At 37.8% G+C, this 13158-nt stretch overlaps 1 protein-coding gene across 1 annotated transcript; it reads left to right on the top strand.

Moving 5' to 3' along the window:
• The first annotated feature begins 5797 nt into the window (after positions 1-5797).
• Positions 5798-10790, top strand: LOC130216635 (hepatic and glial cell adhesion molecule-like). Its single transcript, XM_056448524.1, has 4 exons — positions 5798-5861; positions 6154-6456; positions 10217-10501; positions 10606-10790. Exons 1-4 carry the CDS (start codon positions 5798-5800, stop codon positions 10788-10790), a joined length of 837 nt encoding a protein of 278 aa, XP_056304499.1.
• Positions 10791-13158: the final 2368 nt, after the last annotated feature.

Consider the following 13158-nt stretch of genomic DNA (forward strand, 5'->3'; position numbering starts at 1 on the left):
CACCTGCCAGGATGTTTCTAATATATCTAGTGCAGGGGTGCCCAAACTCGATTCTGGAGGGTCGGTGTCCTGCATATTTTAGTTCCAACCTCAATTAAACAAACTTGAACCAGCTAATCAAGCTCTAGGTATACTAAAACTTCCAGGCAAGTTAAAGCTAAACTAGGCAGGACACCAGACCATAGATATTTACATTAGATGTCGCTACCCTGTTGTTGTCTATTGGAAGGAATGAGTCAATAGAGCATTAAGTACAGGGTAGCGCTCCTTTGAAATGAATACGGGACCGAGCTGCAGTGGAGGACTTTGGTCATCCAGAGCCAGAGATATACACATATATCTATGATTGGGAGTTTTAAAATTACATTTAAAATAAGTTAAAAGTCATCTATGATGAAAATCATCTTTTGTAAGCTGTTGTAGGTATACTGTGTTTACAGTTATATTAGAGTCACAGAAACACAACAAGTCTCTTTTTTATTTCCGGACATTAAAATAGGATCCAAATCCCTGCAATTCGAGGCCCACCGCAATGTGACGTAGGAGTAAGGTTTTCCACACCCACTGAATTGATTGACAGATGCGTATTAACATGTCTCAATAGTAACACACATAATCATATCCATAAGACAAGACTTGTGCAAAGCAACTGAGATTAATAGATCTGTTCAGCTCTCTGTGATCATCTGCACCTCAAGAATAAGTTTTACAAGTTTAAACATTTTTAAAACAGTGCATGTTTGTAATGAAGTAAAGTCAGCAACATCACTTTAATTCATCACCACAGCCGCATGTCAGTACAATTATAAAAGAAGAAGTTTCAGTTCCGGTTTGTGGACGTTAAATCAAGTAAATTTTGTACGTTAACATAACGGATATCTATACAGCAGTGGATATTAGTGTGTTTCCTGTCACATTTGCTGTGATGCATGTGTGCGAGCGAGTGAGCTTTGTAACGTCATTGTGTTTGAGTCACTGCTGAAAGGCTTGAATTAACTCCACAACAAATAGATCAAATAACCATTGGAAAAGTTCTTACTGTAGTATTTCTCATAAATGGTAGATCAGCGTCCTTCTTATCCGTCACCAGAGGCGCAAAAAGGGGGTATGCAGTATATGCGGCGCATAAGGGCGCCACACACGGGGGGCGCCATTGTGTCAAAACTATTTTTGAAATTATCCTTACTAAAAGTTTCAAATAATCAAAATAAATAAATATTTTTTGTTTAAAATATTTATTTTGCGTTCGTTTTATACAAGTATATAATTGTATTTTATTAAATAAAGAAAATCATACTTCCCCTCCCCCTCTGTTGACCATTTGATTGATTCATTGCAGCTGGATAAAAAAATTGAAACTAATATTTGGGTTAAAAAATTCCCCTTTATAAATTATATATTATATTATATTCCCCTATATATTATAAAATCCATAATTTTACAGTTTATTTCCGGCAGCTGGGGTGCCAGAAAAAAAGTAAAATAATAGCCGTTAAATTACAGAAATATACCGTAAAATAACGAATATTAAATTTGCTTAAGTTAAAATTTTTGGTACATTTCTGTAATTTAATATCTGTTATTTTACGGTACATTTCTGTAATTTAACGGCTATTATTTTACTCTTTTTCCGGCACCCCAGCTGCTGGAAATAAACCGTAAAATTACGGATTTTTTTTATAGTGTATGTATCATATAGATACATCGGCCCCTTTGGTAATGTTTTTTGCTCAAAACTATTTTAATTTTAGTTACAAAAAAGTTTGGCGATAAAAATAGAACATCTCAGGGCAGTTTGTCTTTGTTTATTTTTTACACTAAACATTTAACAGTCTTTTTTTATTTAACTTTGTGAAAGGTGTAATAGCAGTTTCAGTCAATAATTCATGCAAAGACAAATCTTACACCTCTCACAGTAAGCATTTGAGAAGTGATTGCATGTTTAAGTTATGTTGCCCTTTAGGACTCCCAGATCTATAATTTTGTTTTGACAAATGTCATACAAAAGCAAGGCATGTCAAGGTGCTATACACATTTAGTGAGGAAAATGAAATCATTTGGGGTGGGATGAGATGTAATTCTTTGACTCATCACATGCTTAGTGTAATTATACTTTTACTACTTCATATATTTTAAGTTGTGTTTAGAACTTCTAAATGTATTTTTTTAAAGCATGTTAAGGAAGGAAAACTTGAACCCGCATACATCTCACTAAAATTGCAGTTGCGGCCCTGTCCGTCACTGTGCAGTTTATCTGAGGTGAGACGCAGGAAAGCATCAGAGCAATAGAGAGAGATCTCTGTGGCTCTGACATGCACATGGGAATGGTGGGCAGGGAGAACGAACTCATTTGCATTAAAGGCACAGGCAACAAAAACAGCTACCATGTGCTTAGAGCTCAAAATTTCAATACTCAGACAGGTATAATAAATAATCTGATGGGTGTTTGAGCTGAAACTTAAAAGACACATTCTGGAGACAAAAAAGACTTATATTAAATCTTGAAAAAAGGGTAAAATAGATGCCCTTTATGTCTACATTTTTATCTTCATCTTATCCTGTGTCTAATGTTGATCACAATTGAATGTAGAATAATACATCTGTTGTGTTTTTTATTTTTACTTAAAGGATCAGAGGAGGATCAGGGGCTTTATGCCTCAATCAAGACCAGAAGATATCTGACTCTGCGATGACTTTCAAGAAGAGCATCTGGCAACAACCTCAGATATCTGTGAATTAGCAGCTCTCCATATTTTGTGTTTCATATTTTTATTTTTCATTTTCTCCTGTTTATTTTTGCTTTAGAATTGCATTATGGGAGCTTGATCTTTTCTCAAACAATGTTTAATCTTGAAAAGTTTGAAAAAGTGACGTTTTTATTAGTTTAAAGTGATCTATTGTCTGGGTTGTAATAAACTGACAGTACATTTTCTGTTATTTTACAAACTTATTTCTCCATATATTATTTATTATACATTATATTATTTTAAACTACTAAAATGCCAATAAAGATCCCTTTGTTAAACTGTAGAGTTGAATTTTCAACATCAAAAGTTGGCAGAGCAGAGATCAAGCTCCTAAAATGCAACCAATATCACATCCGTAAACAACAGAGAACACTTACAGAAACAGATACAGAAACTCTTAATTAACAGATATTTACACTGCAGTGAATCACTCCTGCCATTGGGGTAAACATCATTTACAAATGGAGAATTAGAAAGGTTAACTTGAAGCACTGTAAAAAAAAAAAAAACCATATTTTAACATATTTTATGATATGTTCTCATATGGCAACAACATCCAACAGTGGATCTAACTTAGAGATGTCAAATTAGAACTTTTCTTATAATTTATAATTGTGTTGCTTGTAATAATTTCATTTGTGTTGCAGTATTATAAACTTTAACACAAAACATATAAATAACACCTTATACATACTTTCCAACAACTCATATTCCAACAGCTTTCATTTATTCCATTGTTTTTTGCTGAATATTATTAAACACAAAGCTAATATTGTATTATCATGTATACTACATAAAGTGAATATACATATTTTTTTCTGGTAAATATTGTAACAAATAAATAACAAGTCTAATATATCCAGATGCATCAGAATAATGTAGCTACTAGCTATCAATGTTTAAATATTATACTATTTACTATACTACGCCTGTCTTATCTGCCTCTGAGCTAACTTATCTGCAGGAACAGCCAGTTCTGTCCTTTTTTCTTTCACTTACCATAGAACATGGTGGTGCTCGCTAATACACTGTTCTCTGTTTTTGCACATTAAAGGGCACCTATGGTAAAAAATCTACTTTTCTAGCTGTTTGGACAGACATATGTGCATGTATGGTGTATAGACCGTCATATTGGGGTGATATAAGCACACCCAGTGCTTTTTTTTCAATTTAACAACATAAAAAACGGTGGACCAATTGGAGCAGTTTTCAGACCGACCGCAACTTTACGTAGGAGAGCGGTCCCCCGGCCCACCAATATTGATTGAAAGGCGCGTCATCATATCCTCAGTTTGTTGATTCACGTCCGCCATTTTCAGTGTGAGTGGAAGCGATATCACTAAAGGAACACCCTAGCTCTATTTTTAGATGCAAGGCTCATTGGGCTCAACACAAGATCAATATTCTCCACATTATCGCTCTAATCGGAATTATTGGTTGTATCTTTAGGTAGGTTTGCAAACATGTGTATTTCTCATTGAGTCTACCTTAAACTTCAGCTGTTTGCATTTCTCGCGATCACAGAAGCTCCTTGTGATCTTAACTAGGCGCTGCTGTACCTGATGCTGCGCCATGCATTTTAGAATTCTAAACATAGGTTTCTATCAGGGTACACACAACGGCGCTTCAAGTCGGCGAATGGCCGCCGCGGACAGCCACTGACTTGAAGCGCCGTTGTGTGTACCCTGATAGAAACCTATGTTTAGAATTCTAAAATGCGTGGCGCGACCATTCGGGACACTTCATGTTTCTGCCGTGTCTGGTGTGCCATGTTGCGGCTTCGAGGGACGCATCCCGTGCCTCAGTCAAAGTTAATTCAGTGTGCGTGGTTATTAGTCTCGGTGTTCAAGCTCGGTACTTGAAACTAGCACACAGTTGGCTGTAAAACTGTCCAAAAACACAAATGATTTTGTACTCTCTGCTTGGTCGGGTGAGCTCATGGCTCCGCCCCCTTGTTACGTTGGGCGGGAAGCCGAAACTAATCTACATGTGAAGCAACACACCCCTAAATCAGCGAGCTGTGGACACGCCCCCAACATGACACTTTAACACGTTATAAAAAAAAAAATCTGAATTGTGTTTTAAACTGAAGCTAAACTGGCACACTCAGAAGAACCATAATATTAATATTAAATCATAAAAAAGAGGTTAACTATGTGCCCTTTAAGACACGCCATGCTGAGAGAATTGATGAACTGATTCATTTCATTCGGACTGGGGATACGAAGCATGCACCGAACAAACATCTGACATTTAACACTGCCTGATATTTTGTTTCTAATAAAAAGTATCATAAGCGCTGGCAATATAGGAGGAATGTTTTACAACTCAAAAATCACATGGCCAACCAACACATGACACTATACAGCATTTCTGAAGATGAAAATTTGAGACGCATGTTGTGGTTTTAGTGCACATGACTACATAATTACATAGAAGTAACTAGTACAAAACCCTGTGTAGAGTTTGAAAAGTCATGTATGGTAAAAATGTGAGATTGTCACAGACACTTGCTGCTGTGCCCTTAAATGAACACTAGAGAGCATCGTTTCTGTCTTATGTGTGTGCGTGTGTGTATATCGTTTTGTCTCCGATCTTAAGTCCATCTTTGCTCCCCTGGTCAATTTATTGCCTACAGATGTTTAATTTGAGTTCTGTCCTCATTGTTTTTCATCTGTTGTTTTTTCCTTGTTTTTTTCTCCATTTTGCATTTTAAGTTTATTTTTTGTTTTTTGAAATGAAGCTGCATTTGTATCCTGAATCTTGACTCTTCTGTCCTTCGCATAATGTAAAGACATCAAGGTTATTGTTGTTTACTGATGTGCCTTTTGAGTACTGAAATACAAACCGGTACTGAAATATCACAATGCAGAAACACTTCATCGCCTTTATTACTAAATAAGACCATGTAAGAAAGTCAGGAGGTGCTCTCAGAGGTATTTTTTACACATCACTTTCATATCTGTTTTAGTCGGGACCCATTTCTCTGTTTGCCACAACTGATCTCTCGCTTGTACAGCTGAAATCTTCTGTTTTTATAATCTGTTCTGATGCTCAAACTGAAGAAAATGATTCACCTGATTGTCTTCAATCTGACTCTGTTGCATCTATTTGGTAAGTTTTACATTTGAACATCCCTGCTGAAAAAAAAGCTTAACCTACCCTATGCTGGTTAGCTGGTCATCCTCCAGCCTGGTTTTAGCTGGACATTTCCCAGCCTGACCAGCTAAGAGAAATTGCCAAAACCCATCTAAAACCAGTCCACCAGCTTAGACTGGTTCAAGCTGTTTTTTCAGCAGGGAATAGTGTTGAAATCAGTGAGTTATTTTACAGTGTCACCTTCAGGTGTGCATTAGTTACATTTTCTAAAAGATTTGAAGAAATTATCACTCAGTTTGTTCTCCAGGTGTGTCTGGTGCTGTTACAGTGAAGCCAGTGATGGTTGGAGAATCAGTCACTCTAGAAATACAGGGGGACGGGGATATCGAGTGGAAGTTTAGACCCCACAACATACTTATAGCTCACATCAACAGAGACGAAATCGCATTGCATGATGACATTCTTGATGGGAGTTTCAGAGGCAGACTGAAGCTGGATCAGACTGGATCTCTAATAATCAACAACACCAGAATAACAGACTCTGGAGATTATAAAGCAATCAACACCACCACAGAAATGACACTCGACACATTCAGGCTGACCGTCTATGGTGAGAACACACCGTCTGATATATTCACATTTAAATATTGTAAATCAGGGTTAGAATTAGTCTGATGAGGGAGTTATGGGTGGTTGTAATTTGGCAAATTCATTTGTGTACTTTTGTTTGGAAACTTAAACTGTTCTTTATGTTGTATTGCTAAAATTCCAAGTCTATATGACTCAAACTAATTCACGGCATGTTTGCAGAAAAATTCTATATTTAATTGTCATGAAACACACTTTAAATAAGCACTTCCAGGCAACCAAACAACTAAAAAAGTCGGAATCATTGTGGTTGCAGAACAATCATATTGAACGATCAAATTCAGTCAAAATGTTGAGTCTTGTCATTTTAGATTTTAGATTTTCCTTCATCAATCATACTATTCCCTTAAAGTGTACACTGTTTTGTGATTAAAAATTGCATTCCTGGAAAATCATTATACTTCCTGTTTTCAGTGGTCATTTTAGCTCCTATTGTCAGCTCTTAATGAGTATGTTTACATGGACACCAATAATCCTATTTTAATACAATTAAGACAATACTCTGATAAGGAGTCTACCATGTAAACAGCCATTTTTGATTAATTTAATCTGGTCATAATCGAACTAAACAGAAATGGGATTAAAGACGTGGAGTATTCTGATTATAGTGGCATTATTGAAGTGCAGTACAGACATGTAAACACCGCAATCATACTATTACCGTCGTGTAGGATTTTCGCCGCATTTTACGACAGGATATTCTATACACACACACATGGCTGTTTGACACTTTTCTCTACACCTACTGAGTCAGTAAAGGACCACAGGCACCTGCATCGTGAAATGCAGGGTTTTTTATAGGGTGTGCAGAATCAAATTCCATTAAAACAGTCTTCCAGCAGTTCATACACGCATTCAATACCTCGCTTTGTTACGGTTAAAATTAAAGTAAAAATATTTAAAATGAAACACCAGAAATTACATGAAACTCCAGAGGAAACATGTATAGCACGGTGACACAATGACGTTAATCAAATTATGTGCTATTAAAAAATTATATAATTATTTTGCTTTATTCAACAAATAATACACAGTCAGCCTCTCCTACCCAGTAAAGACTGGATGGTCAGTGTGTAATTCAATCCCAAAGGTATTCATAATAGGAATGCAAAGCATGCTCGGAAATGGACACAGGCATGATCCCATTTATTCTTCCTTTATGTGTAATCAGGTGTTTTGCGACAAGTCTCTTGCTCATTATTAAGTATTGCTCAGTATTAATATTATGGTTTTGATACTTTTGCAATCAATGTTTTGACACTACCACAGCTAAACAAGATTGTAGATAGTTCATGTTTGATGTCCTTGCAAAGCTAATTTGGTTTACTGAATGATCGTTAACATTTTATGTTAAAACGTGTGCAATATAATAACATTTTAGGAAAATTAAACATTTCTGCCTCAGTTTCATCCAGAATGCATATGCAAATCACCAAGCTTAGGGACAAAGAACCATAAATTTTCCCTTGAGAAAGTAATTTTCATATTGGTCAACTCAGCTCCTGAGGGTGGTACAAAAGCATGCTTATAAAAACTGGTGACTAAGACCATACCTCAGTCCAGAAGACGAAGAGAACTGACACAGACCCCAGGACAGAGAGTTGTTCCATTCCAGCTCAGGGCAGCTTCTGTTCGGGTCCAGTGAAGAGACTTGAACCCTGGCAAAAATGGGTTATCCGCACAGCTCAGCCATTCCCATCTCCGATACATTTCTTTCTTTGCTTTCCGTCAGGAGTCTAGTTAAGTTTAGTACACCGCAAAACCAGAAGTCAACATGACTAGTCCCTTTCATGCCTCAAAACTTGAAACGACAGACTCCACCCCACTCCATGCCTCCCAGAACAAAGAACCGACCAGCTAACCATGTGGGAATCCCGCTTAACAGAGGGAGTTCTTCACATCACAAAAGGAATGCAAGCAATGCCTCTAGACTTTACCAAACTGGTGTAAATTATGTGTAACCCTTAAGAAACCATATAAAGTTAGCTTAGTTTAATCTTACAAATCCAAGGTTTTTACATCATTACTCTCTCTCAAACACTTTTTTTCTTTCTTTACTCTTCTCTACAACCTCTATGAATGTGTGTTTGTCTTAGGTATTAGGGCGTACGCACACTATGTACAGTTGCCTTGAACCCGAAGTGTGCTTGTCCCCCCTCCCGTCTCCCCTGATGGCCCGCACTCACAATTCATTCAGGCCTGAGCATGCTTACGTCATCGATGATGCGCTGTTCAGTTTACGAAGCACTCTTTGTCAGCACAGTGGAGATGTCTTTATATCGTTATGTCGTTATATCGTTATATCGTTTAAGTTGTTTGGGATGCAATGACACAGTCAAATATTTCGCCAAACAGATCAGCCACTTTGGACACTCATAAACAATCATAAAGTCCTCATGCTGCAGGTATTAGGAGGTTTTCTGAAGGTGCAGCTGACGTGCAGTGAGGGGTTTGCGTCTTTAATAATCTACGACAGCTCGCGTTCATTAAACAGTAAGACTGAATAATAAATCTATATGAAACAGTCCCTTTAAAGTCACGTCTCGTCTTCAGTTTTGGGTTCAGGCGCATTTTGCACTCACACTACAAGCGTACCACACCTAAGCCCAAGTGAACCACGCTCTGGCACACCTCTTCCATCCGGGCCAGGGCCAGCCAACAGAACGGCGCCTGAACCCGATTTAAAGCACTCATACGATTCGGGAAATGGGCCTGGGCACAGTTCGAATAGCATAGTGTGAGTGCGCCCTAAGGCTGCACCCCAGTCCAGAAGACAGTCCAGAGCAAGAACCAGACACCAGGAGGGAGAATTGTTCCATTCTAGCTCAGGACAGCTTCTCTTCGGGTCCAGTGAAGAGACTTGAACCCTGGAAAAATAGGTTAACCGCACAGCTCAGACATTCCCATCTCCGATCCCGTCCTTTCTTTGCTTTCCATTGAGAGTCTAGTTACGTTTAGTACGCCGCTAATGTAGAAGAACATGTCTAGTCCCTTTCGCACCCCAAAACTTGACAGCAACAAACAGACTTCATTCCACTCCAAGCATCACAGGACAAAAAACGACCAGCTAACCACGTGAGAATCCCGCTCAACAGAGGGAGTTCTTCACATCACAAAAGGAACGCAAGTAACGTCTCCAGACTTTACCAAACTGGTGTAAATTATGTGTAACCCTAAAGAAACCATAGAAGGGTTAAATTGATTATTTTTGGTTTGCTTGGTTTGGTCTTAAAAATTCAAGGTTTTTACATCATTACACTCTCTCAAACTCTTATTTTTGTTCTCTTTATTCTTCTCTACAACCTGTATGAATGTGTGTTTTTGTTGTAATAGTCAATAACAGACAGTTGACTTTAATTACGGCTGTTGCTGTCAAAAATAAAAATCCATTTATGTTTAAACAAGGTAACAAGATCGAAGTTCAAGACATCAGATTCATAAAGATGCACAGGCACCTTACTTTATACTAAATGAAACTTGTTCCAATAATTTCTGGACGATTCGTTAGCTTGGATTGAATGAGTCGATTGTTTCGAAGCCCCCTTTAAATGAGTCTTCAATTCCCTTTGAGCTAATTTGCTACACCTTAATCTCAGAATCGTCTTATTCTGATTAAGGCAAATAATTCAATTACTGATGGCCATGTAAACGTAGTCACTGAGGTTTATCAAGCCAGATGGGAAACTTTAATTAAATCTAATTTATTCTGTAATGTTTTCTAGCTCCTCTTCCTGTTCCTGTCATTTTCACCTTAACTCAACACCAGGCTGCATCTTCAGAGTCCAGATGTGTGCTGCTGTGTTCAGTGTTGAATGTGAGTGCTGTGAGTCTCTCCTGGTACAAAGGAAACAGTTTATTATCCAACATGAGTGTGTCTGATCTCAGCATCAGTCTCTTTCTACCTCTGGAGGTGGAATATCAGAATAACAACACTTACAGCTGTGTGGTGAAGAATCCCATCAGAAACCACACTACGTATCTGGAGACCCCCTGTAACACACACTCAGGTATGGTAGAGATGATACTAACAATTATTAGTCAATTCCACAATAAATAAGTAAATAATGCAAACATTTTAACACTGCTAACAGTTTAACACTTCATCCCTCAGAAAATGGCCTCTTTCCTAAACATGCAATCCTATTGGTTCTCTCTGCTGTAGTGGGCGTGGCTATGGTCACGGCCGTGGTGACTGTACTGGTTTATAAGTTAATATCCAGATGTCTTCAAAAGAAGAAGCGTGCGCAGGAAGAAGCAAAAAATGCCTATTCATCTCTAGTTTTTTGCAAAAAATAAGGGTGAGTCTTCTTCTAGTGCACTAATATGTTTGCATCCAGATAAATCCCACAATGCACTGTGAAAATTAGGGCACATCATTATGCGCCGTTAATGGAAATTTGGAATCTCAAAATGTTAAAATTTAATGACAAATGAGAAGTTTTTCTAAAAAGAGAGTTTTTAAAATTTTTTTCAACATGAACAAACAAAGCTAGATAGGTTAGAAAAAATCTAATTAAAAAAAAAAAAACATTGATAATGGATTAATTGTTTTAAAAACGTATTAAATAATATCTGAAAATTATTCGTTTTGTTGTTGTTTAAAGGGCACCTATGGTAAAAAAAATCTACTTTTCAAGCTGTTTGGACAGACATATGTGCATGTATGGTGTATAGACCGTCATATTGGGATGATATAAGCACACCCAGTGCTTTTTTTTCAATTTAACAACATAAAAAACGGTGGACCAATTGGAGCAGTTTTCAGACCGACCGCAACTTGACGTAGGAGAGCGGTCCCCCCGCCCACCAATATTGATTGACAGGCGTGTCATTATATCCTCAGTTTGTTGATTCACGTCCGCCATTTTCAGCGTGAGTCGAAGCAATATCACTAAAGGAACACCCTAGCTCTATTTTTTAGATGTAAGGCTCATTGGGCTCAACACAAGAGCAATATTCTTCACATTATCGCTCTAATCGGAATTATTGGTTGTATCTTTAGGTAGGTTTGCAAACATGTGTACTTCTCATTGAGTCTACCTTATCCTTCAGCCGTTTGCATTTCTCGCGATCCCAAAAGCTCCCTGTGATCTTAACTAGCATGCGTTTTAGAATTATAAACATCGGTTTTTATCAGGGTACACTCAAGTCGACGGCTGGGCGCCGCGGACCGCTGCAGAAACCTATGTTTAGAATTCAAAAATGCGTGGCGCGACGATTTGGGACACTTCATGTCTCTGCTGCGCCACAGAGAGTGTCCGGTGTGCCGTGTCGCGGCTTTGAGTGGCGCATCCGGTGCCTCAGTCAAAGTTAATTCAGTGTGCGTGGTTATTAGTCTCAGTGTACAAGCTCGACACTTGAAACTAGCACAGTTGGCTGTAAAACTGTACAAAGACACATATGATTTTGTACTCTCTGCTTGGTCTGTGTCCGAGTCGTACATGTACGACTGAATGCTGATCCTCTTCTCCTCCTTTCAATCTGCCTGTCTGTGTTGCAAACACAGAGCGGGTCATGGCCCCGCCCCCTTGTTATGTTGGGCGGGAAGCTGAAACTAGTCTACATGTGAAGCAACACACCCCTAAATCAGCAAACTGTGGACACCCCCCCAACTTAACACTTTTTAACACATTATAATAAAACATCTGAATTGTGTTTTAAACTGAACCTAAACTGGCACACTCAGAAGAGCCATAATATTATTACTAAATCATAAAAAACAGGTAAACTATGTGCCCTTTAAAAACAGTTTTGATGATGTACATTGAGGTTTCTCATCAGTGCCTGAATTCATGCACAAGACCTACTGATGAATGATCTCCGGTGCTGACTGAGACGCACCCAAAGTTTCTGTTCTATTGCTGGTCAAAACTAAAAACATTTGAAGTGTGTGGATCCACTTTTGCTAACGTGATTATATCTCTATAACAGAATTAGATGTCTTGACCAAACTCACAATATGAGCTCAATCTGTGGTCAAATGATAAAATGCTGAATTTGGCCTTATGGTAGCACTATAACAGGAATAAAAACAGACCAGATTCTTTGCAACTGTAAAAAATTAGTCCGCCTTGACCCAACTTCTACTTCATTTCACAAGGAGGAGTTCTATGCTCCATAGTTAACAAAGAGCTTAATTATAACAGAGAGGAGAGTTCCTCAAGTCAAGAATTTAAGTATTTAAACAATGACTTTAGAGTGATAATTCACTTCTTGTAGCATTGGAGCGGCAGTGAGCCATCACAAACTATCTGCTGACCAAAAGGAATTCAGTTTAACCTCATTTATCATAACAGTTGGTCTTCCCAGTTGAAAGTCTACCAAAGATCTGGGACCAGAAGAGTGTCACTTTTATTGTTATTCTTAATTTACATTCAAAGCGAAACCTTATTAACATGTTAAGTGGGAAGAAACAGTACTAAATATTTAAACGGAGGATGATCAGGATTCATTTTAACTTCACTAAATCTGAAGAGCTGTCTCCATTCTGTTACTATTATTCTGGAATAAAACTTTTTTTCTTCAAGACGTCCTCATCTTTTTTCTTACACAACTATTACTATCACTAATCATTAGAATTATAGTACATCTCTCTCTCTCTCTCTCTCTTTTGCTGTGAATGTGATGTCCAATATATCTTTTATGTAATTACATAGGCATTCAT

The sequence above is a fragment of the Danio aesculapii genome, chromosome 22 (genome assembly GCF_903798145.1).
Source record: "Danio aesculapii chromosome 22, fDanAes4.1, whole genome shotgun sequence".
In the NCBI taxonomy this organism is placed as follows: domain Eukaryota; kingdom Metazoa; phylum Chordata; class Actinopteri; order Cypriniformes; family Danionidae; genus Danio; species Danio aesculapii.